The sequence below is a fragment of the Myxocyprinus asiaticus genome, chromosome 7 (genome assembly GCF_019703515.2).
Source record: "Myxocyprinus asiaticus isolate MX2 ecotype Aquarium Trade chromosome 7, UBuf_Myxa_2, whole genome shotgun sequence".
NCBI lineage: Eukaryota > Metazoa > Chordata > Actinopteri > Cypriniformes > Catostomidae > Myxocyprinus > Myxocyprinus asiaticus.
Genome location: NC_059350.1, coordinates 52528969 through 52555632, shown reverse-complemented (window position 1 = coordinate 52555632; position 26664 = coordinate 52528969). Strand labels below are relative to the sequence as shown.

General features: G+C 37.4%; 1 protein-coding gene across 1 annotated transcript in view; it reads right to left on the bottom strand.

The window, feature by feature from the left end:
* cacna1hb (calcium channel, voltage-dependent, T type, alpha 1H subunit b) overlaps positions 1-26664 on the bottom strand; it is a 77690-nt gene that overhangs the window by 26915 nt on the left and 24111 nt on the right. The window contains exons 7-17 of the mRNA XM_051702265.1: positions 24493-25141; positions 21675-22024; positions 18561-18712; positions 18284-18469; positions 10446-10563; positions 8136-8291; positions 4477-4561; positions 3966-4153; positions 868-1203; positions 275-375; positions 39-162 (exon numbers count right to left, since the gene is read on the bottom strand). Coding sequence (XP_051558225.1) covers positions 39-162; positions 275-375; positions 868-1203; positions 3966-4153; positions 4477-4561; positions 8136-8291; positions 10446-10563; positions 18284-18469; positions 18561-18712; positions 21675-22024; positions 24493-25141 — 2445 coding nt within the window. The remainder of the gene's footprint in view (positions 1-38; positions 163-274; positions 376-867; positions 1204-3965; positions 4154-4476; positions 4562-8135; positions 8292-10445; positions 10564-18283; positions 18470-18560; positions 18713-21674; positions 22025-24492; positions 25142-26664) is intronic.

The window sequence follows — 26664 nt, the reverse complement described above, 5'->3', positions numbered from 1 at the left end:
GAATAGTGGAATAATGAAAGAGTAAATGTAGTGTTCACCGTGCTGTCAGGCTGGATGTCAGGTCTCTCTAGAGCGATTGTGATGCAGTTGAGAAAGATGAAGAACAGGACAATATGATCAAACATCTTATAAGTGATGACCCTCTGACAGCGCACACGGAACCTGCACAGACAGAGAGGAAGGGTGGCCCAGTGTGTGTGTAGCATGAGAATGTGCAAGCACAGCATTTATTAGGTGGAATGTGTGTGAGTCTGGCTGCTGTGCTGGTACTCACTTATTATGAGGGGAAAAAAGGTAGAGTGACCAGTCCTCATGATCTCTACACCACTGAGGTTTATACGGCTCCAACACTCTCTTCAGAATGACACACCAACTCTGAATAAAACACAAATAATACCAGATGGATAAAGATTTGGAATGTAGAGAGCATGCTGGCCTGTGGCTGATATAATGTAAATATATGAACACTTTGTTCCAAAATCTAACAATCTGCCTTGCTGTCTACTGCCTACATAAGCAGCTGCCTTCTAAGGTCCAGTAGCATCTTCAGAAGTAAATGATTTGGAAAGCTCTACATACTTTGTGTCAGGAACATCCTTATAATGCCTTAAAATGCTTCCTAGTCAGCTCACTAAGCTTTGGAACAGAGAAAATATTTACTGAACTTTAACTGGAAAAAATATTTGAAACCAGAATGAGTTTATTCTTTAAACAGAAGAAATCTCAAAATGGGCAAATAGCCTATCTGCCTATTAATTGGTCTGGCAGATATACCGGTACCCTTCTCGTTGGATATCAATATTGCTATTGACCAAAAAACCCAGATTGTGCGACCAATATTAAAAGTGATTAAATCTAGGGTCCCACCTCTTCAAAGTCATCATCCTCTACCCCTTGGTTGGATGGTTCAGGGCGTGTAATGTTCGGAGATGATGGATAACCTCCATCTAATCTGCCATTACACTCCAAATATGGGTGTGGAACCTGCAGGAACTCTGGTAAATCAAACGACCCGAGACATGAGACTCCGCCCAGACTGCCAGTCCTGCTGGATTTCCCATCGTCTGATTGGTTGTCATCCATGCTGTTCTGTCTCACCCCTGACAGCAGTGACTCGCGCTCTCCCGACTGAGCACGTCTGATGAGACTGGGGGCGTGGCTAAGACTGTTCCAACTGGAGCGCCGGCTTCCCCAAAGGCTGGACTAGAAAAGACAGACAAACTGTAGCTGATTATCATGGCATGCAACAAATGGTGTTATATGAAAGATAAAAAAAAATTTTGTTGTTGATTTTCTCCCCAGTTCCCAATGCGCTCTAACACCTCATGGTGGCATAGTGACCATAGTGATCCGGGTGGCAGAGGACGAATCTCAGTTGCCTCCGCGTCTGAGAGCGTCAATCCGTGCATCTTATCACGTGGCTTGTTGAGCGCGTTACTGCGGAGGCTCACGCTATTCTCCGCGGCATCCACACACAACTCACCACACGCCCCACCAAGAACAAGAACCACATTATAGCGACCACGAGGTTAACCCAACGTGACTCTACCCACCCTTTGGTTGCTTAGGAGACCTGGCTGGAATCACTCAGTTATGAAAGAGAAATTTAAAAATAAGCCACAATAGGCCATGGTAAAATAACTAATGGACAGTATTGAGTGACTTGTTTAAAATGGTAGAAACAGCAAAATTATAAAAGACCAGAATGTTCAATAATTAATTACATTAATTAATAATAATAATCAAAATAAACAATTCTTAAAACAAAGTTTGCCCTTTATTGCATACCCTTAAGTGACCCGGGACCTCATTCCACACCCTTTACCTAATCAGTTTTTTAGAGTTATGCCCACACCTCTTTAGTATTCCTTAAACTTTCTTTTCTGATTAATGTTAAATATATATATATATATATATATATTTGATATAACTGCTTAATTACCAAAAATGTATAGGGTCCTTAAAGACCCAAGATACGTAATAGTGTCGCTTTTTTGGGAGGCTTCCATAAATCATATTTTCATGATTATTCCATATCTATATAACTTTACCATCACAAAATGTATTTGTTTATTACAAGACAAATGAATACTATATTCGTACAAATGACTACTATATCACATTGATTTTCTGTATGAAAATGGTGAATTATCAGTGTTCCGTGCATGTACATATACATGTTACACATGTTATTTCTTACTCAAGGTGGCGCTGATGTGTCATTTGACACTAAATTTGACATTGCTATTTGACAAAGAAGCAATATGGAAGTAAACTATAGCAAGTGTAACACATGAACAGTAATATTTGGATATTGTCATTTGGGTGTACTACTGAAATTACTAAGTTGTTCATCTATTTAGGCTCAACTGCCTGAGAAAATACATATTTGTATTTTATGTGTTATGTGTAGCTAAATATGTGTTTGACAGCCTGTTGCATCTCATAAAATGTCAGTATGGAAGTAATGAATCTTGTTCTATATTTGTTGCATCATCTCCTTGATACATGAACAATAAAACATTAAAATATATTTAAAAAAAAATATATATATATATTTATTCTATTATTTTCTAATTGTCTTAAAAATCTTTGAAAATTTGACACTATCTGGGCATTCTGTAGATCCATTTATGATAGATATACACTGATCAGTCACAAGATTAAAACCACCTGCCTAATATTGTGTAGGTCCACCTTGTGCTGCCAAAACAGCGCCAGCGCTGATCGGTGTATGTGCCAGGTTGCTAAAGACCGAAGACACGTAATAATGTTTGGCAAAACACCCATGCATTTAAGGGTTAAAAAGTAAACAAACAACAACAGATAAGTTCTTTCAAGGCTGTTTATGGTGTGGTAGTGTTCTGTAGCAACTTTTGTGCAAGAAAAAAAAAATTGAATTGAATTGATGTGCACTCACAAGTGTGTGTGTGTGTGTGTGTGTGTGTGTGTGTGTGTGTATATATATATATATATATATATATATATACAGTATATACAGTATATTGTCTATTTTAGAACAGCTTCAAAAGTGTCTAATTTTAGAGCTGGAACTATTCATTTGATAAAGTGTGTATAATTAAAAACCTGCAAGTCTAATGAGGTACACATGGGGCACAATAAAACACAAATGCACAAAAAGTGATAATTCTAGTATGAATATTAAGTTTAAAAATTCATTTAAAAGGAAATTAATTTTGAAATGAAATACAATATACTATGAAAACATACTACAACTTGTGCAAACTACATAGGGCCCAACAGCAAACCCTCAGCCTGTGAGTTAATGCATCAAAGCGATGCTACTCATTTCATAAAAAGAGGGCATTTGTACATACTGTAGATGTCTTAAAGTCATAAGTGAAAAAGTGCTGGTTAATAAGGGTCAAAGAAAGGGTAATAATGGTCATGAAACCTAATTTATCACTGCTGTTGGCACAAAAAACCTTGACTAACATTATAACTTGACCTCTGGGAGAGAAATAAAATGAAAGAAAAAAAATAATAGTAAGGTATTTGTGTGGATCAGGGATGCCAGAACCACTTTTAGCCCACATCTCTGTCGGGTGAAATTAAAATCTGTAACCTACCCCTGATGTCTTATATAGGCTATAATTTGCTTTAGTTTTAGCACCGTTAATTATTTAAAACAGACAAAAGTGATTTTAAATATGTAAGGAAATCAGACAACATGTAGTACTGAACCTTTACGCATCTAAAATACAAAAGCAAACTTAGACTTTGAGATAATGTTATAACAAATGTTCATTTGTGCTCACGAATTGAGTGAAAACGTCATTCAAATCACTGATTTCAAGACACTAAACTTGCATTTATGTTGCAAAATTGCCAATCAATGCGCTATTAACAGTTCTAACAGTTTGAATGCTCCATGTGTTTTAAGGCAATTTTTATTTCTTAATAAATTATTAAATTGTTGTTAAATTGTTGTGTTTATCACTCACCAGGGATCTCTGATCATGGGGCTCGGTGGAGGTGTTGCTGTTGCGACGTGATTGGCTGTAGATGTGTGACACTTCAGTTCTGGGCGTGACATTAGGTTGTATGTGTGAAATGTGAGGTGGCATGGATGCCCGGGGTTCCAGGTGTCCATTGGAAATGGGAAATAACGTCTGCATTTTCATTTCTGATCCTAATATCAACAAGAGGTCAAACATCAAATAACTAAGCACAAAAATAAGGGCAGTTGACATTAAATCATTTTTTGGAAGTTTACATGTCCTGCAGTGTCATTCTTTGCTAATTCTTCTATCATTATTATGAATGCAGCTTTTATACATGGAATATTTGTGCATTTATAATTAATTAATAACACCAAAGGACCATTTAAATTGAACTAGTGAAGGCAAAAAAGGTGATTTAAAAGGTGAAAAATTTAAAAGAAATAGTAACCAGATTCAGTACTAAAGATATACACTTTCCATTGTACATTCAAACACACACACACACACACACCTGAGTTCAGTAGTTCTCTCAGTTTGTCCTCATCACCATAGTCAGACGACATGTCATCATCGCTGTCTGATCTGCTAGCATCACCCTAAGAGAGAGAGAGTGCGATGACATTTAAAGGGGGAAATCCAAAATTCATAATAAAAAAATTGTGATTATGTTTACACATATACCCAAACACAAGGCCAGCAGCAATAAAAGCAGGACAAACACAACTCCATTTGATCTTTCAAGGGTCTCGAACTCTCTGCCTTCTCATTTTATGGTCAGTTCCTCAATTTTTAATTTTGCCCTTTTTCGGCCTATGTCCTGTGGAGTCACTAAACTTGCCCTGCTAGGCCACTCCCATACATTTCAAGTCAACATGGAAGAGCATTCTCAACCTGTTTTACTTCCATAACGTCATGTATTTTCAAGCAAAACAGAATATTCAATGTGGAAAAATCTGTTTTTCAGCATATGATTGACCCTGAAATTAAGAAAGTGACTTAAATTTCTGAGTGTTTCTCACCAAAACGTATCATATGTCTTCCGAAGACTTTGAATATGATGCACAAGCTGCATTAATTACTTAAATGATACTTTTAGGTGGGGGGGGGGGGGTCTTTTGGGATTACTTTTGATACTTTTGATGTGGTGTAGTGGTGGCATAGTTATTAAAGCACAGAACTAATAAGCAGAAGGTTGCTGGTTCAATCCCCACAGCCACCACGATTGCTTTTTACTGAAAAAGCGGGACATTTTGGCTTGTTTCATACACCAAAATATAATTTTGGTAATATTAGAAAAACAGACAGTGATGGAAAAATGCAGAATGAAGCAAAAAAGGGTGTGAATGAGAATTATCAATATTCTGCAGAAAAACATCCAGATAAGAGTATGTACTTGTGTATTGTATGAGAGGGTAAAGCATCCAATGTCTATGTGCGTGATATTATCTTGCGGACAAAAGAGAGTGTGAGAGAGAGAGAGAGAGAGAGAGAGAGAGAGAGAGAGAGAGAGAGAGAGAGAGAGAGAGAGAGAGAGAGAGAGAGATAAAAGACAGAGAGAAAAAAAGGAACAACAGAAGGGTTTGAGTGAAAGCGTTTTCCTATCAAACACATCATCACACCAGCTGCATCCAGGCTCTGCACAAATGCATGTGCTTATACACTACAGATGAGTCTAATCTACATGAAAATTACACACACAAACCAAACACACACAGATCTGCACAATCAATCTCTTTGTTGTGACACTAACAACAAAAAAAAGAAACAGGAACGTGTTATTCTTCATTTCACAAAAGGAAATCCCTTTTTCAAGGCTTACATAATGGCTACAGTGCTATAATTGTGTTACTAGTTCTCTGATAGCATCTTACTCTTAACATGGAAATTTTCCTCTTGAAAACATGGTTGAGTGCAATTTGGATGCACGTAATTTAGTCTTATAGAGGATTTGCACTTATGTTGGTAGCCAAGTAGCAGAATTAGTTTCAACTGTTAGTTAAAGTGGGCCCAAGACACTTAAAGTAAGACACACTTTAAAATGTATGAATGCCATTGCATTAGATAACAAAATATCAAAGCAAATGGCATGTACTGTAAAGAAAGAAAGCACATGCACACCTTTCAAACAAAGCATTACACAAAAAGAAGTTTGTAAGATACAGTATACTGTTACACTCTTCAAAATGAAAAACAAAACAAAACATATTTGGACACTTTCTGGCTGTCAAAAGTAAGTCCATAGTACATAGCTGATGTAATAAGGTTACTCTGCTAGGACACTTGTATACAACCAAAAATGGCATTGGGACCAGTTGCTTAAAAATAACCGCAAAAATAGTTAATAGTTAGTTCTGAAAAAAGGTCTGGCATCATCTCTCATCATGTTTGCAGATGCAACTTGGTTTGATATTTTGTTAGCTAAGCAATGACATTTATACATTTTTAAGAGTGGCTTAAGCGTCCAAATACATTTTGGGGTCAATACACTGTATATACAGTACTGTGCAAAAGTTTTAGGCACTTTTGATGTTTCACAAAGCATTTGTCTTAAGATGGTTATTTGTATCTTCAATTTAGTGTGTCAATAGGAAATATAAATGTTAGACTCCCAAACATTACTTTTGCAAATAGAAAAGATTAGAATAGAAGAACAGGGAGCCCTGCAACAGATGTCACAGCCCCCACAAAGCCCCCCACTGAACATCGAGTCAGTCTGAGATTACATAAAGAGACAGAAGCAATTGAGACAGCCGAAATAGATCGAAGAACTGTGGTGAATTCTCCAAGAAGATTGGAACATCCTATCTGCCAACAACCAAGAAAAACTGTGTCCAGGTGTACCTAGGAGAATTGGGGCTGTTTTAAAAGGCAAAGGTGGTCACACTGAATATTGATGTATCTTTTTTATGTTTACTGGACTTTGTAAAATGTTAATTGATAAATGAAAACTATTTATGTCATTATTTTTGAAGACATCCTCACTATGGAACATTTTTCACAGTACTGCTTTTGGTACTACTCTAGCTGATTACATTATATTTGGTCTTGTGTCCTGCTCAGTGTACAGTAAGTTAGCATTAAAGGGATAGTTCACCCAAAAATGAAAATTCAGTCATTGTTTACTCACCACTGTGTTGTTATAACCCTATATAACTTTTTCTTAACACAAAGGGAGAAATTGTGAAAAGAATTTGTGCTTAGTGTTGTCAAACAATGGCAGTTTATGGTGAGCACCTCTTCAAGCTTCAAAAGAATGCAAAAGTATAATTCAGAAGTCTAATAAATTATTCTATGAGACTCATGATTGTTATGAAAGCATGCGATATGGTTTGGTGAGAAACAACCTGATATCTAACGTATTATTTAGTGAAAATGTTCAGTGACTGTTGATCTCTTGTGTGAGTTCATGATAGAACACGAGAGTAACAGTTCACGCAGCCACCTTTCGACATTGGGGCATTCAAGCGAAAACTTGAACGACTGTACATTCTATTGATCGCTTGTTTTCTATTTTTGGCATTGCGTGGGAAACTCTGTCCACTGTGAACTGATTCCGGTCCAAAAACTTTCAAAAAATACGGCTTGTGTGCAGCTGTGTTGTGTTCTGTTGTCGCTATCACTGTGGCTGACGTGTTTTTAGAAAAACAAACAAGTTTTTTGCTTAAATGCCCCAATGTTGCGAGGGGGCTGCGTGAACTGTTGCTCTCGTGCCCTATCATGAACACGCACAGATGATCAACGGTCAGTGAACATTTTCACTTAATAATACATTAGATTTCAGTTTGTTTCTCACCAAATCTTATCGTATGCTTTTATAACAATCTTGAGTCTCATGAATAATTTATTAGACTTCTGAATTATACTTTTGTGTTCTTTTGAGACTTGAAGAGGTGGTCACCATAAACTGCCATTGTATGACATCACTGAGCACAAATTCTTTTCACAATTTCTCCCTTTGTGTTAAGAAAAAGAAAGAAAGTCATATAGGGTTATAACAACACAGGGGTGAGTAAACAATGACTGAATTTTTATTTTTGGGTGAACTGATCCTTTAACTCTTATTATCATTCATACAGTGTGTTCTTGAAAAAGCACTTTTTAATTGAAAGTACCTGGTAAATAACTACTAAGGATGAAGATGATACCCTAGCTTGACCTTTGACCTCTTACCTCAGCCTGGAAGCCCTCTACTAAGATGGCAACCAATAAGTTGAAGAGAACATAATTCCCAAAGGTCATCAGGGCCACAAAGTACAAAGACGCCCATGGAGAGGTGGAAGCCATGCCATTATACAGAACCACATTCCAGTCTTCCTGAGTCAAGATCTGTAGAGAGAGACACAGGACAGAGATGAGGACTATTTCATAAATATCACATTTTAAAATGTTTTCTTAGATCAAACGTAGATCAAAACTAACAGATGATGAGAAGTGACTGTGGGAATTTTGGTGTGCTAACATTCCTTTTTTGACCACACCATTATTTATTAATTTATTTAATGTGCTCAAACGACATTACATTTAGGGTCAAAAAATGATTAACCCAACAACTGTCTAAACAATAAACCTGAACAATAAACCATTAGTCTTACTTAAAATCTGGTCAGATCTGCAACATAATTCTGAACTACAACAAATAATTTCCACTAAGAAAATGTATTATCCAAAGTTTTATTATTACTTATACAACAGTTATTTTCCAGTCCTTGAATCTGATTGGACAAGCAGTGTTCCAATAGTGCAGATATACAGTCCAACAGCACAGGGACATTTTACTATTTATATCACTCCGCATCTCTATGTGCATACTTCTTACAACTGAGGGATTTAAAGTGTTAAAACACAAATGTATACTCATTGACCCAACATACAGTAGTAACACATGTTTTTGTTTTAATTATTAAGAATAACTATAACTATATTATTAATATCATACTGTATATTATTATTTGAGTTGTTTAAAAGGCACAATTTTGTACCTAAGAACTACATTAATAAAATTAGCTTTTAAAAAAACAAATATATATATATATATTTTTTTGGCTCATTAAACATTCAATTGCAAATGCGAAGAACTTTGTTTAGTTTGTTTTCCCCTCACCCCATCATATTTTATACATTTCCACAAAGGAACCCAAATAAATCCATCTCTAGCTCTTCCTATAGACTGATTTAGACTAGACGAAAACCAGCAAGTACTGTCTGGAGTTTATATTCTGCTTACAAACACGCACACACACATACACACCTCCACACAGACAGAAATAGAGATTAGGGAAATTAGAGGCTCCCAGTGCCCAAGAAGCCCTGGCTTCCCTTAGGGCCTGGAGTTAATACGGCACCATATCAGTATTTGCACAAGTGTCACCCCCCGGTGACCTCATCATACTGTCCAATACTGCAGGGACAGGGCTTGATGACCTCATCATGCCTGTAATAATATGGGGCAGACTTTGATGACCTTAGCAATTTTAACTCTGACACAACTTGTAGAAGTTTGGATTATTCCCATTTTAAAAGTACGACTGACACACACACACACACACACACACACACACACTTTAGCCTATCTTAGCTGTTGTCTAATAGACCAATATGACAACAAGCGGATTTAAGAATATAGTCTTATTATTATATAATATTTAATATTCTTTGCCATATGCATGCCCCATGGTGATGTTAAATCTAGAACAGAGAATATGTTCACACAGCAGCAGAATACATTTCTCAGTCCTGTTTGGAGTGCAAAATACAGTTCTCTTCAAACACTGTTTGGTTTTGAAAGACAACCGCATTCTATAACCAAAGTGAATAACTTAATGGGATAGTCTACCCAAAAATTATGACAGAATTTTCATTTTTGGGTGAATTATTCCTTTAATAGGCTTGTCAAAGCCAAACACTGACTGTGTGAACATAGCCTAAAATGTTTGCTTGAATCCTGTACATACAATGAATTACGCATAACATTTTCTTAATATACATTTTAAACTTTAAAATAGCTATTATGTCACTGAGCATTTGCTCTGCCAAGCACAGATTTCTTAAGTTCATTTAGACAGGCAAAATACCCACAGTCCCTTACCTCAGCATTTTAGCAAAATGCTGCTGTTCCAACTTTGAGAAGTGAGTTTTACATCAAAACTTTTCTCCAAAGAATAAAATAGCTATTTCTAGACTTTAAGCACATGCAAGGCACTGTCTACTTATTTTTTTTTTTTTTTTACACTATCGTGGCCTACAGACTCCTGATGGTCAGCAAAATTTGGGGATTTTAGGAACAGTACCTTCAAAAATTAGTTGCATAATGTTTCATCTTTCTCTGAAGATGACCTTTATACTACTTAAGCAAGAACAAATTGTTCACAAATAACTTCTACCTTGTTCAGTAACCTCTTATGGATTACATTTGTTCCTTAAGCGTATCTGCAGATATTTGCTTATTTAAAAACATAAACTGTGTAGATGCATTTCGCTGACCTGAAACACAGTGACGATGGCCCAGAGGAGCGAGTCAAAGTTCTTTCTATCGGAGACTGTGTCTCCATTCTCCAAACGCAGGGTGAACTTACACCCAAACAGATGCATCCCCAGTATACTGAAACACAGAAGACAAGAGAAAGAGAAACAGGAAAGAGAGAGACAGAAACTGCATTAAGAAACTGCATTAAAAACAAAATATTAAAAATATTTAATGCAAGATTATCAGAGTCATTCTCAGGAAATGCTGTCATTTATGTCACCATGACTTACTACTGATATAATTAACAGGATACAGAACTTTTACTGCAAATTTACAAACAGTCATTTAGCAGATGCTTTTCCACAATGACTTACAAATGAGTAACATAGGCTATTCGTTAATCATTGTCACATTATTTGAAAGATTTGACTCTGTTTAGTTATTGTGTAATGCAATGTTTTTATTTATTTTTTTATTTTTTTATATAAAAAATAATTTATTAAAATAAAATAATAATCAGAACATCAGCCAATTTGCATTTTAACTGGTTATATATGACCAAAAATAGAATTCTACCTAATTTTTTGCTGTTATTGAAATTAAAACATGCTTTCACTAAAATGCTGATACCATATTTTCTATTTATGGATATTATTAACCATTTTTATGCCCAAATGTTTGCACATAAATATCCATAAAAATATTATGTATTCTTTTTTTTTTTTTTTTCATTATTAACCATTTGCACACTGATCTTCAACCCTAAAACATATATGAAAAAAGAATTAAAAAGAAATGTTATGGCTTATTAACATTTTTCAGTTATAATGTTTGCTTTATTATAAGGCACAGCGAAATTAAGTGATCATATCGCATAGTTACAAAAGTATCTATTCAGAATATAATCTCTAAAGTATATGAATTCCAAAATTACTGTGACAGGGTTGAAAAAATGTAGGGCTCTAGGGTTAGTAAAAATAAACAATCTATCTATTGGTACTTTGCAAGGCTGTAACCACAAATTTAGGATTAAAGGGGTGGTCACACTACACTTCATGCTCCATTCACTCCCATTCAAACGCATCCGAATGCAGCAGACTGGAAACGCAAGCTCATGCGAAGAAATTTCCGAACCGTGACTTCGTATGATGAGAGGACCCGTGGCTAATAGAATATTGAAACATCACACCCTGACCCCTTGGCTCAATTCAAAGATTACATTTATCAAAGCTGCTAGTTTTATTGTTGTAGGAAAGTGAGTAGACAATATACGTTAACATTTTTAATATAATCTTATTTGTTATTTGTGATGTATTATTTACTTACGCCAGAAGCCCTCCCGCATGACATCATATCCTGGTTCGTTACGTTGTCCGATAAAATAATTGTGTGCTCAAAGCCCATTGTGACCGCCCCTTAAGGGTAATTATTTAAAGTAATAGCCCACCCAAAAATTTTAATTCTGTCATTATTTACTATGTCACTCCAAGTCTGTTTCATTTTCTTTCTACTGCGGAGAAATTTAGTCGTAAAATGCTGTATTTAACAAACGCATTGGTGTAACGTCACAAAACTCGGGATGCATGATCGGCAGTAGCCCTGACGGTACCTATAAAGTTTTGGGCAAAGTTATAATGACATGTTTCAAAATGCTTATAACGTTTGATTATTTTGGCCTATCGTCCTGTCATTGCTCTCTTTAGATTCCTTTGGTCATGCCAAATAGGCTGATACCAAACTTGCCATGGTTGGTCACACTTCCTGTCCACTATTTTGAATTTAATTGAAAATCTACTTTTTCGAAACTCCTCCTAGTCCGCAAGTGCAATTTGCACAACATTTGCTGTGTATCATCTAGGGAAACTCAAAACAAAAATGTATCAAATGCTGTTCGCTAGACTAAACGATTCTCAAATAGCACACCAACGAATTTGATGGCAAGTCGCCAAAAAGCATCTGCGAGGGGGAGTCGCATGGTGCCATGCAGGGGTTGGATGTGTGAATGGCAAACTCTGCACACTTTGCTAGTTTTTCATTCTTTTTGTGTCTTAAACCGGTGAGATTCGATACACCATGCTACATAACTGTTCTAAGAAGTCAACATTTCAAAGAATTCAAAATCCTCGGGCTCTGGGGATATTAAAAGACACTTACGTGCTCAAGCTGATACCCCAGACCGGGACACAGACCAGGGACTCAGTTTGGACAGTGCAGCGGGAGAAATTCAGCTTTAACTGTCGAGTATGTCTGTGATGCTGACATAGGTCATGGCGGACTTGGAGGATCTTGCTGTAATATGTCGATCGATCACTGTGATGGAGACTAAATTCTCTGAGTTGGTTACAAGAATCGGGGATGTTGAGAAATGGATCGATTATCTGGAGTCATCGGAGAGAGAATTAACTGCAAACCTGCTAGTGACCAAAGCAGATTTGGAATGTGTTTGGGAAAATTTGGCAGACCATGAGAATCGTAACTGGCGAAACAACGTATAAATTGTTGGAATTCCTGAGCATGAGGAAGGCCGAGATATGGTAAAATTCCTAGACGAGCTCTTCCCGAGTCTGCTCGACATAACAGGCCATAAGCTGGAAATCCGGAGATCCATGGAAGGAGACAGGCACCGATCAATTCTGGCCAAATCTCTGAGATCATCCGATAAAGATCTCGTGTTACGTGAGGCGAGGAGTAAAGGAAGGCTTTCTTGGAAGAACCACAACATTTTCTTGTTCCCAGACTTTGCGAATTCGACAAGTGAGAAACGTGATCGATTCAAGGAATGCAAGAAACTCTTACATCAACGGAAGGTCGCTTTTGCACTGATGTTCCAGGCCAAATTGAGAATAGATACTAAGGATGGCAGCAAAATATTTACATGCCCACAGCAATCATTGTCCTTCATGGAGACAATGGGGTGAGTAAGCCATCTGGTGATTTTCATGTTGCTCCCAAGTGAGCTTGACTCACTGAACATACACTTGACTGTCTGAGGAAGCTGGTCGCCTTTTTGTTTCTTTTTGTGTTGGTTCCGCTAGCGGCTTGAGCTTATTTTGTGGAGGAACACACCTTCGGGACAGTTTTGTGAATGAATCTACACGTTCTTTGTGTTTATTCAGCCTATTGGCTGGAGTTTGTTTTATAGATTATTTTCTGTTTTGTAATTCTGTCTCACAAAATTTGTATAGAAGCACCAGTCTTGAGCAATCCGATGGCAAAGTTGTTGCGGGGGGCTCTCGTAGGCGTACATAGACTATTTGAGTTTAGAGGGATGGACGCCGGTTGGCGCTGTTGTGCTCAGGGTTAATGTGCACGTTTGTTTGGTTCGGGGGAAAGTTCGGGGTATGACTGTTGCACTAATGTTGGAATGTGGTCTTTATAATTGTATTTTTGACACACAATCTATTTTTTCGAATATGTCAAAATGTCAAATGTTAATATGAGTGGATTGTCTCTCTCCACGTGGAATGTGAATGGGTTGGGGCACTGCATAAAAAGACGGAAGGTTATTTATTTTCTTAAACGTAAGAAATATGATATAGTGTTTCTTAAAGAAACGCATCTTTCCCCGCAGGAAGCTTAAAAATTTGGGAAGATATGGGGTGGACATGTTTTCTTTAGTGCTGACTCAAGTAAGAGCAGGGGAGTCATTACACTGATAAGTAAACATCTACAATTAAAATGTCTCAAACAGATTAAAGATCAATTAGGAAGAGTCATTATTATTTTAGCAGAAATTCAGGGGCAAAGGTTGATTTTGGCTAATATTTACACACCTAACGCTGATGATCAGGGCTTTTTTATAGATCCTGAAGGGATGTTGCAAACTGCTGGCACCCCTCATGATATAATATTGGGAGGAGACTTTAATTTATTGATGGACTCAGTCCTTGATCATAGTGAAGCACAAGTGTGTAAGCCCCCTAGAGCAACACTGATGCTTCTCAGGATGTGTAAAAATCTTGGTCTTGCAGATATTTGGAGTCCCTCATTGCATCTGTTGTTGATTGCTCAGTTGGAAACATCTTAGTCTCAGATCATGCCCTAGTGAGTTTAGAAGTGTTGCCACATACAGAGAAAAAGAAATCCTGATTTCCAACAAATGTTAAAGGCTGAAATCAATGTTTATATGGAGACCAACTGGTCCTCAGTATCCTCTGTGGGCATGGCTTGGGAGGCACATAAGGCAGTTCTTAGGGGCCGGATCATACAGTATGTCTCATTCACCAAAAAATCCAAAGCACGAGAACTTGTGGAGTTGGAAGAGAATATTAAAAGTGCCAAGGCAGAGCTGAAGTGCTGAATATCGCCTGATGGCCTCAGAGAACTGACCCGATTTAAATACAGATATACTATTTTGTCACAGAAGGTGGAGTTTTGGCTATTCAGGGCAAGACAGTCATACTTTGAGTAGGGGGACAAAGCAGGGAAGCTTTTGGCTAGATATATAAAGCAGAGAGAGTCTTTTTCTAGCATTCCCTCAGTGAAATCTGCTGGAGGTGAAATTTTTACCTCGGCCATTGATATTAACAATGCTTTTAAAGAATTCTGTCTTGATCTCTATAGTTCCATGTCTTTGTCTACTGATGAAGATATTAGAAACTTTGTGGAACCATTAGAAGTCTCTAAATTGACAAAAAAAAAAATTATCTTGGTTCTGAGATAAATTTGGAGGAGCTTGACGAGGTAATTAAGGCCCTGCCTTCAGGCAAGCCTCCGGGGCCAGATGGCTTTGCCGCTGAATTTTTTAGATCTTATACTACAGAACTGGCTCCACTTTTGTTAGAAGTTTATACGGAATCATTAAAGAATGGAAAGCTTCTGCCAACCATGACACAAGCTCGGATCAGTCTGATTCTTAAAAAGGACAAAGACCCAAGTGAGTGTAAGGGTTACCATCCAATTTCCCTGATCCAACTAGACGTTAAAATATTGCCAAAAATTTTGGCTAATCGATTGAGTAAAGTTATGACATCTCTTATACATATAGATCAGGTGGGCTTTATTCGGGTTCACAGCTCTTCTGATAACATTAGGCATTTCATCAGTATTATGTGGTCAGTGGTGAATGATCAGATTCCAGTCGCTGCCATCTCACTTGACACCGAAAAGGTAGAATGGGATAATCTTTTTAAGATTTTGGAAATGTATGGGTTTGGGATTACGTTTATTGGATGGATTAAGTTGCTTTATAGACGCCCAGTAGTGGCGGTACAAACAAACTAATTAATTTCAGATAATTTTACTCTGGATAGGGGCACCCGGCAGGGTTGCCCATTATTGTTCTGTCATGCCCTGGAACCATTAGCAGCCGCGATAAGAAAGGAGGATTATTTTCCAGGGGTGATGGCGGGAGGTATAGCGCATAAGCTTCTGCTTTACGCAGATTATATTTTATTATTCGTCTCTGACCCTACTAGATCTATGCCTTGCATCCACAGAATCATTAATTCCTTTTTCTAATTTCTCAGGATACAGAGTCAATTGGTCTAAATATGAAGCTTTGGCTCTGACAGCATACTGCCCAGTAACAGCTTTCCAGCCGGGCGCCTTCCAGTGGCCCAAATAGGGCATTAAGTATTTGGGTATTTTAGTCCCAGCAAATTTGTCCGATTTAGTTAGAGTTAATTTTGACCCTTTAATAAAAAGGTTTTCAAGCGATGTGGGCAGGTGGGCTTCATTACATTTATCGATGATTGGAAAAGTAATTGTTATTAAAATGAATTGTATTCCAAAATTCAACTACCTGCTACAGTCACTCCCTATAGATGTCCCCCTCTCTTATTTCAAGCAATTTGATAGCATAGCAAAGTTCTTCATTTGGAATGGTAAGCGTCCCAGACTGCATTCCAGTAAGCTGCATAGGCTGACTGACAAAGGTGGGCTAGGCCTACCCAAAATTTTGTTTTATTATTATGCATTCGGTCTCAGACATTTGGCTCATTGGACGCATACACCTGAAAGAGCCCCTCCCTGGTTTTGTATTTAACAGGAAGTTCTTGCCTCTATTTTGCCATTGCAAAGCCTTTCTATCATTCTAACTGGAGAAGTTAAATTATACCCCATTATCTCGCATTTGCACTCGGTATGGACAAAAGTGTCCAGAGTGTTTAATTCGGATATTTATCTAAATGTTGCCTCGAGCTTATGGCTGAACCCCAAATTATGTATTAATAAGTCTCCTTTCTGCTAGTCAGAGTGGATTGTGAGGGGGTTACTACACTCGGTGACCTATATGAGAGTAGTGTGTTGAGATCCTTTGAAAATTTGGTTCAACATTTTGGGATCCCCAGATCTCAGTTTTTTAGGTATCTACAGCAGTGCCACTTGCTCTGTACTATTTCTGGGAATAGCATACACACCCCTGGTGATTACTGCTTTTGGAAAAAGGTCATGAGGCATCAGTGTAATTCAGAGTCTGGGGGACGGAGCTTCAACTTCTCTCAAGAGATTACGGGAGAATGATTTATACTTGGAATTGGAGGAGGGAAAGTGGGCTAGTCTGCATCTAGAGACACAAGGGTGCGCCTTATGCAATTCAAGATTTTACATCGGTTCTATTGGACCCTCTCTAGATTGTATAGGCTTGGTCTTAAAGACACACCCAAATGCTGGTGATGCCAGTCAGAGGATGGAGACATATTCCATGTCTTCTGGGGGTGTATTAAGATCCAGGAGTTTTGGTTGAAGGTTCAGAGTTTGGTGTGTGATGTATTGGGCACTCGGGTATCATTTACCCCCTGTATTTTGGGCGATGGGGCGGTCATCGATATTGAAAATAGACACATAAAGAGATGGGTCTTAACCAGTGTTATGATCGCCAGGCAGAAGGGGTTGGAGGTCGGCTGGAGCACCCTCATTTCAGGAATGGTGCTCGGAGATGGGAAGGGTGGCGGCCTTTGAAGAAGGGTTATTTAGAAGAATAGGGAAGTTTAACTTGTTTGTAGAGAAATGGGGCGTATATGTTATTTATGGATGTGTGATTATTATTATTATATTTTTTATTTGCTTATTTATTTATTTTAATTTTAATTTTTTTTAAATTGTGTGTGTGTCTATATCATTTATGACCACTGGGATGCTGTTGGGGGCCAGGGTGGGATAATGTTGATTCTGTGTATATAAGTTTTATTTTTCTCTGTTCAAATATGTGAAAGTTGTTAATCTGAAAAAAAAAAAAGAAAGGCATCTGAGAATGTATCTCTGTAACGCTTTGCCTTAATTTCATACAACTTTGTGTGTGTCATACTGACCAAACCTTGACCTCACCACGTAAATTTGGTGACCGCGCCACCTATTGGTCAAAAGTTATAATTAATTGTATTTTAATTTGAGCAATTCTACCTATGTTTTTTATGCTGCTTTTCTTAAAGTCATAGTCACTAATGTCCAGTGACATTTGCATACAATTCAATACAAGTTAAGCTCAGTTGACAGCAAGCAGCAATTGCAGGGCCAAGCTCACCAACGGCATGAGCTTAACTTGTATTGAATTTTCATGACACTTTTGGGTGCTTTTTTAAACTGTAATATGGGTCACTATCAACTGCTTTTGTACGGAAATCAGCGTTGCAACATTCTTTAAAATATCTTCTTTTATGTTCTGCAGAAGAAAGAAAATAAAATGGGATAAGAGGGTGAGTAAATAATGACAGATTTTTTATTTTTGGGTTAAATTAATTATTTTAAGAATCGGCCATTGAAAATTGGGTGATCCCTCAATGTCTGTTGCAGTTACGACACTAGTACTAGAGCACTATCAAGTTCAAAGGCATACTGTAACACATACAGTATGATCTACTGTATAAAAGACTCATTTAGTTTCAGCCTACACTCTCATGTTTACAGAGGGACAGACCTAAAGATGAAGATGAAGAGCATCAGCAGCATACAGAAGGTGGCCACATTGTCCATGGTCTTCATCAGTACCACCAGCTGTCTGCGCAGAGCAGGGAGGAACCGTACCAGCTTCAGAACCCTCAACAGACGGAACGTCCGTAAAACCGAAAACCCTCCGTCTGCTTGTCCAACAATTTCCCATACACTGAAGAGACCACCAGACAGAAGATGTCTACTCATACCTTGAATTAAAACCGTCAAATGAATTAGACAGAATGGAAAAGAACAGCACATACCTGATGATGACAATGATCCCATCAAAGATGTTGTAAGGGTTGCTGATGTAGTTGAACAGACCACAGGCCGAAAGCTTGAGGAGCATCTCTAGTGCAAACAAACTCGTGAAGACAATATTACTGATCTCCAGCACATCTGTCAACTCATCTGGCTATAAGAAAGAAAGGTAAAGAGAGCATAAAATATTACTCCTTTTCACGTGATAATGTCTGTCAGCCATAACATTCATAAAAATAAACAAAACTATGATAACTATGATAACATTTACAAAACCCAGAACACACACAAACCACAGCAGGGTTTTAACTGTCATGACATTAAACTTATATTCCTAATCTTTCTCTCCCTGTGGCTTTGTTTCTTGCCGAGGAAGAGCAGACGAGCTCTGTTATAAACAGTGTCTACTGTAATGTAAATAATCATTTCCCTGGCAACAGTGTGAATGTCCTCTGCCTCAAACCGGTTCATCTCAGACTCTCACTGTCTCTCTCAGACACACACAGAGACACAAACTAATTCCAACCTAGGGGGTTAATTAAATGCAATATGAGCTGCCAACACCCGTAGTATCACACCTTGTACACAACATTGTGTTCATGTTGTTACGATTTGTGTTTGCACTGTAAAAGTGTAAATGTGCAGTTGTTACCTTAAAGAGAGATTTCTACCTCATCTGACCCTTACAAATGGCTTTTGCTGGTGTAACCTAATATTGTCAAAATAATTCAGTAATATTATATAATAACAGTTAATTTAGATGTTACTATATAATTGTAGGTTACTTTATAAAATATTTTTTACATCGTTTCACATTAGGATATGTCTAAAAGTGTATGTACATGCATCACAGGATATTTGTAATTTTTATGTACCCACCACAGTGTCATTTCCACTACACCTCAATTTCTGTATTGTGTTTAATAGAATTCTATAGTGGAAATGAAGGTGATGAAAATAACTTTGATATAATGTCTTGCCCTGGGTGATTTCATAGCTAATATGTTGTGTATCCTAAATATACAATTGAATTCACACTTATTGCCAAACTTGGCAAAATTACAGCTTTATTGGAAATTACACCCCCCAAAATATTCTGCTATTCTGTGAAATATACCTTAATTTTTCTTGGTTTTCTTCAAATATCACTTGTCTCATATTTCATCTCAAGGATGCTCAGTGACACTTTTGTTGACTTGGTAAAGAAGAACAATAGAATATATATATATATATATATATATATATATATATATATATATATATATATATATATATATATATATATATATATAGGGGTCCCCACCCCTTGAGCTTTTGAGTTGGGAGAGGGAGGAGTACAGTCGGTGTTCAGGTTGATACAACTGGTAATGTATCACAACAGAGCATGCATGCATTAAAAATTACTACAGAATTCATTAACAAAAGATTCTTCATACATGACAAAGGACATCTCTGATAAACCTTTTTCAAATGATTATCTCTTAAATTAACCTACAGGCAGCAACAAACAACATCAGTCCTTATGGATGTCCTTAAGCCACTAATAAACTAATAATATATTGATGACACTTTATATTTCCATTTGCCATTAACAAACATATACTGTAGGTAGGCCTAATTCTTAACAGATTAGTAGCTAGTTCATCAACATTTAAATCTTTCAAATCAAACTTTCATGACATTCGTAACTACATGCATGTATTTTCAGTTTTAACTGTCTATTAAGTGTTGTATAATGCAATAATGCTTTATGGATTATTCATGAAAGTTATACAACGTTAATATTTTTTACATGACATAAACTACCACAAAGAAGCAATTCTGCATCTATATATGCTTTTGTTTTAAATTTTTTTATTGTTTTTCTATGAAAATATGCGCCTGACCAGTGGTTCCCAACCTTTTTACCTTGAAGCCCCCTCTACTTATAAGTCTACACATACAGTATATCACCGCCATTGATGTGCTCTCTCTCCTCGTGCGCACACACGAGCAAACACTTAGCGTGCGAGGAAAGAGAGCATGCATCAATGGCGGTTATATACTGTATGTGTAGACTTATAAGAGCACTATCATCAATGGTCATGAGAAATGCAAAATGATGATTATCGTACAATGATTTCTGGGAACGTGCATTTCCAGAGATTTTTCATAGCCGCAATAGATATGATACTTGATACATTTCTAGCAGTGGACATTTCTACTGGTCTATTACACATTGAGGCAGAGTCATGCAGCTGCTTGATGGTCTCATTATAAAGCATCAACAAGGTATGCCGTTTTAAGAGGTTTTTACAGTCTTGCAGTGCGTGGTTATAATGTTAAAGAATTTTCATGACCCTTGAAGATCCAAGAAAAAGAAACCCACAAGCACTTGTCCACGCGACAGCCAGCGCGCCTGCGTAAGAAGCAGAATACTATAAATTTGGTAGGCATCATCCTCATGCAGTTGTGCAAAGAGGCTGTTATTGGTAGAGTGAGATTTTATGATCACATCAGCCATACACACACACACACACACACACACACACACACACACACACACACACACACACACACACACACACACATAAATTTAAATCTGCTTGTTGTAATAAAACTCAACCAATGGGACATGAAATTACCCGAAGTTGAAGAAACACTCATTTGTACTGTATGTGCAAGTAAAAATCAGACTGCTTAAATTCCTTAGGAGAAATAAAAATAAATAAAACAAATGTTGACATACAGTAAGTGTATGGAGCTATAAAATTAATGTGGAAAATATTGGTTCAGATGATTTGTTCTTGGGAGTGTTTGATGAGAAATGTTTGAGTTTATTTTGAAATCTCAGATTTAAGATTGCAAATCTGAGAACAATGAGACATTGTTGAGATCTCATTTGAAACTCTTGAGGAGACACAAGTAAGATTACTGGGGTCTTTTTCTCAGGAGAAAAATAAAAGAAGCAGTAGGCTTCTCCATTTAATCTTACCACTTTCAAAGAGAAACAACTGTGATATATTACAGAGATCTCCTTTATGATTTTTCTTTTCTACAGAAATGGAAATGTGTTGTGCACGTGAACATAAACAGCAACTGTACTGTAAGGCTTGTGTGTTTTTGTGTATTTTCACCTGTTCATGGTACTCCACTCCCATGCTCAGTGTATTGATAAGGATTGCGATCATTATTCCTCTGTTGAAGTATTTGCTGTCCACAATTTGTCTCACCACATTTCTGACACAATGAAGACACATACACACACAATTTTCATTCCCAGACTCCTTTTTTTTTGTGTCCCGATTCCTTTTGCTCTGTTCTGGACTGCAGTCTGGCCCCTGTTTCTCAGGGTCTGTTTCACTGTTAGAGTCACAATTAACACCGTCAACTTCCTGGGCGCAAACTGGGCAGGAAGACAATTCAGAGGATACAAGCCCCACCCTGCAGTCCACACACACACTCGAGCATGTGCCTGGATACATACCTGCAAAAAAGGACAAAGATATTAATTATTACACATAAGGGAAGACCAGGGCTAGTTGTCACACAGGGATGTTTTCTCAATGTTTATATCTAAGATTTGGAGTCAAAAGTCCAATTAGAAATGCGTGTTGGTTTCAAACACTAGTTTAAAATGGTTTTAAAGGAATATTCTGGGTTCAATACAAGTTAAGCTAAATTGACAGCATTTGTGGCATAATGTTGATTACCACAAAAAAAAAATAAAAATAAAAAAATAAAATAAATAAAATTCGATTCGTTCCTCCTTTTTTTTAAAAAAAAAAGGAAACATTGAGGTTACAGTGAGACACTTACAATGGAAGTGAATGGGGCCAATTTTTGGAGGGTTTAAAAGGCAGAAATGTGAAGCTTATAATTTTATAAATGCACTTGCATTAATTCTTCTGTTAAAACTTGTATATTAATTGATCTGTAAAGTTGTTTAAATTGAAATCTTTCATTCGTTTTAGGGTTTGTTGACATTACAACGTCATGATAACGAAGTTGTAAAACTGCCTATAACTTTACACAGAAAAGGTTTGTAAGTGATTTTATCACACTTAAATCATGTTTACACATATATCCTTTGTGTATCTTTTGTGTCTTGTGGTTATACTTTTGAAAAAGTGAGTATTTTAATGTTTACAGAACTGGCTCTCTTCACTTCTGTTGTAAGTGCTTCAGTGTAACCCAGATTTTTGCTTTTTTTTAAAGAAAAGGAGGGACATGTCAAAATAAATTTTTGTGGTAATCAATATTATGCCACAAATGCTGTAGATTGAGCTTAACTTGTATTAAACCCGGAATATTCCTTTAAATTAAAAAAGATTTGTGAATTTTACTCTCTAAAAATAAACATTCCATTATTAGCGTTTGAACAGATCTTAGGAAAACAAGTAAACACAATAAAACCACACTGGGATTCATTAAGACAAGGATCAACTATATAAAGGTAGATTTTGTCTAAAAGGTGTTCTGTATTTTTCATAAATGTCTGGTCGGGGCTGGATGTCCCGTTATTTATATCTTGTAATTCTACACAATATATAAGTTACAATTTTTATTTGTATTTTTTTGCTGATTCATGACAAGTTTTGCATTTAATTGTTTTACTGTTTAAATGTTGCCGAACAAGCTTATTAAATAGCTAAAACACACTATTTAATGACTGGTTCCTACTGCAAAAATTACCTCATATAGTGTGCTCTGTATTATGTACTGCTAATGCATGATCCCCTATTACACACAATAGTGTGCAGTTTTGCATCATAATTACACAATCTAGGGATTGGTTAATGTCCTGATTATGGTTTATGACACTGTAGGCACTTCTCAGGCACTATTATCAGATCTCTCTGATTTGATAATAGTGATTGATATGGTCTATTTACACTTGTCTGTTGAGTCCCATCTGCTGTGTTTGTCCTTTAATAATCTCCCAGCAATATAAGCTGATCATTTCAAATGGATGAGATGCTAGCTAAATACACCAACCCTAGTCAAAATAGAATGCATACAGCATTCATAATATGAAACCAATTCTTTAACAACCCTAATGGGACTGACTCCCTCTTAGATTTTGTGTTATGTTAGAATGAGAATCCTATAAGAAAATTCCCATTAGGAGCCTTTAGAACTGGTTCAAAATTACAAAATGAAGTCTAATAGAAATGATGTACTCGCAACTTTAGGATTTTTGTTTTGTTTTTTTTGACTAGGGTAACCATCATTCTAACCACACTACAGCAAAATAAAATGGTAAAACTGGTTTGTCCAAACCTGATGGAGGGCGACCTGACCACATAAATCTGCAGCTATCTTTTTAAGTGCAATTGCACAGGAATGTAGGCAATATGAGGATAACAATGCACTTAAATACAAGTATGTAGCAGCAGCTCAAAGTTATGAACATATATTGAGAAAATTCTAATATTGCAAAGCAATTGAACTCCACTTCACCAGGTAATTCCTGGCAAAAGTCAAGAGGCACAAGAAAATAATGACTAGACAGAGTGTGTTTGTGCAGACAGTTCCCTCAATTCAATTTGGAGTTATTAGGGCATGTTAAGTGTGCAAAGAAAAAAAATGAATTTCATTATCTATGTTATTAAGTCAGAACCCCAGAGACAGAATTTGCCCTTAATCCACAAACCCAAAGTATTTTAAATATGACAGTAAGGTCGAAATATTTGCTATATTTGTATGTAATTGCTATGTTCTATGCACAGTGACCCCCACCTAGCATTTGGACACTTAAGCCACACTTAAAATCAGATATGGTTAGTCCTGAGAAAAGGTCTAGCATCATTTATTTGCAGATGCCAATTATTTTGAGATTTTGTATCTAATGCAACGAAAATCTATAGATTTTGATATGTAGCTCAAGTGTGCAAATCATTTTGGTGGCCATTGTACGTACCATTTAAATGATTTGAATTTTTGCTATATTACCATGTTGCAACTTGTAAGTATCATGGAATCCACTGCAAACTGAGATCTTCTTGCCATAGAGCCCATGATGAAAGGCTGGTGTCTTGGCCCCTCCTGTAGTATGTAGGTGAGTGTGCGAGTTTGTGTACAGTTTGGAGGGCAAAATGGTGGGATAGTTCATACTGAGCCTCAAACCCTTTAAATTTTGTAGTGCAAGTGGGAGTGATGGGCTCTTTTTGGAATTCTGAGTGTCTCTATCGAGATTAAGTGTTTTCGCTTCAAAGCCATTACTGATGTGATGGTGATGATGATGATGATGGGTATGATGATAATTTGGCATAAAGTATTGGGACTTTGTCCCATTGTCATTCCAATATTCATCCGTCCCGCCTCTAGCCAGGGAGGGATTGTTGGGATTGGCCACACCCCTTTGTCCTTGGGGGCACAATTCACCGTAGAGGCGAACAGCATGACGACAAAGTTTACGGCAAACATGGACAAGGTATTTCAGCATTTCTTCATAGCAGGATCCTGGTTCGGCCATGATGGACTCGTTACTGCGGAAACGTGCCCGCTGCTCCTGCATCAACTGGTTCTCACGTTGTTTGGTCTCGGAGAACTGTGTTGCTATGACAACCAGGCACAGGTTGATCATGAAAAAGGAGCCTACCTGTGTACAAATCAAAATATAAGTATAGGAGATTTTAAAAGCAACAGCCTGAAAAAACAGGGATTTTTTTCTCCATGACATCTAATTATGACTAACTTCAGGCAGAAAACTCTACATGGCGCAATCAGACAGGTTCTCTGAACTTGTTATCTGTTAGCCAATCAGCTCACTCCCATGTGATTTGTCAAGCCAATCGGCTCAATCGGTGTAAGCTGATACTGTAGGTCCTTTGACATGTCGTAGTGTAGCCAATCAGCTTACATACTCTCTCTTTGCCTAACATTTACATTTGCTCAGTTTGCAAGTAAGCTGCTTTCACTGCAGAGTTTTCTGTGCTATTTGCTAATTTGGTTGCGGAGGCTTTTTCTTCTATCAGCTTGCATGGTAAGGTCTGCTTTTGGTCAGGACACATAGAAGCGCGTCTTTAACAAGATAAGCCGTAGCCAAATTTGGCACTAGCACACACTGCTATCTTAGGTCATTAAATAAATCCACACATAGCTAGGCTAAGTCACTACTTAAGCTCTGGGCTCTCCTGGTCCAGATACACATTATGAGTCAGGTCACTGCCAAACAGGCCAAGGCACACTTAGCTAGCATACACTCTGTGCACATGGCTCTTTGGAGCAGCAGCAGTACACAAGTCTTGGTGGTAGATCTGCTTGTCTGGGGGTTATGTTTTGTATTTTGTGTGTGTGCAGCTTCCCAGCTTTGTTGGGGGATTGTATTTATGTCTAATTGTGCAGAAGCATGTCATACATGCTTGATGCAGCATGTCTTGTGTTTGTCTAATTGTGCAGCAGCAGCAGCAGCATGTAACACGTCTCTGTACTAGCTCTGCAGCAGCAGTAGCGTAGCAGATCAGAACTGTGTAACTGATTGTGTAATTTCACACAAAATTTTTGTGTTCAGTTATGGCAAACCAATAACTTGTTACTTCTTCAAACCTTTTAGTCAAATTTCGCCAGGTGCTACACATAACCAGGAACAGCATACAGTTTGGATATTTTACTCTTTTAGGATCTTTTCCTTTTCCCCCATGACCATATTTCCGATAGCATAACTCATGTTTAAATGTGACCGGTCGTGTTCTGGATGGCTTTAGAAAGTTGCAAAAGTACAGAACAAGCTGTTTTGCAGCTTAGTTTTAATAAATTTACATCTGAAACTTACAGTAAGTTTTTATAGTGCAATGAACTCATATTTCAAAAGATCATGAAATATTTAATTGGGGCCTGGGTAGCTCAGCGGTGGACTACCACCACTGGAGTTGTGAGTTTGAATCCAGGGCATGCTGAGTGACTCCAGCCATGTCTCCTAAGCAACTAAATTGGCCTGGTTGCTAGGGAGGGTAGAGTCACATGGGGTAACCTCTTCGTGGTCACGATTAGTGGTTCTCGCTCTCAATAGGGTGCGTGGTAAGTTGTGCATGAGTCTCAGAGAGTAGCATGAGCCTCCCATGCTGTGAGTCTCTGCGGTGTCATGCACAGCGTGCCACGTGATAAGATGCGTGGATTTACGGT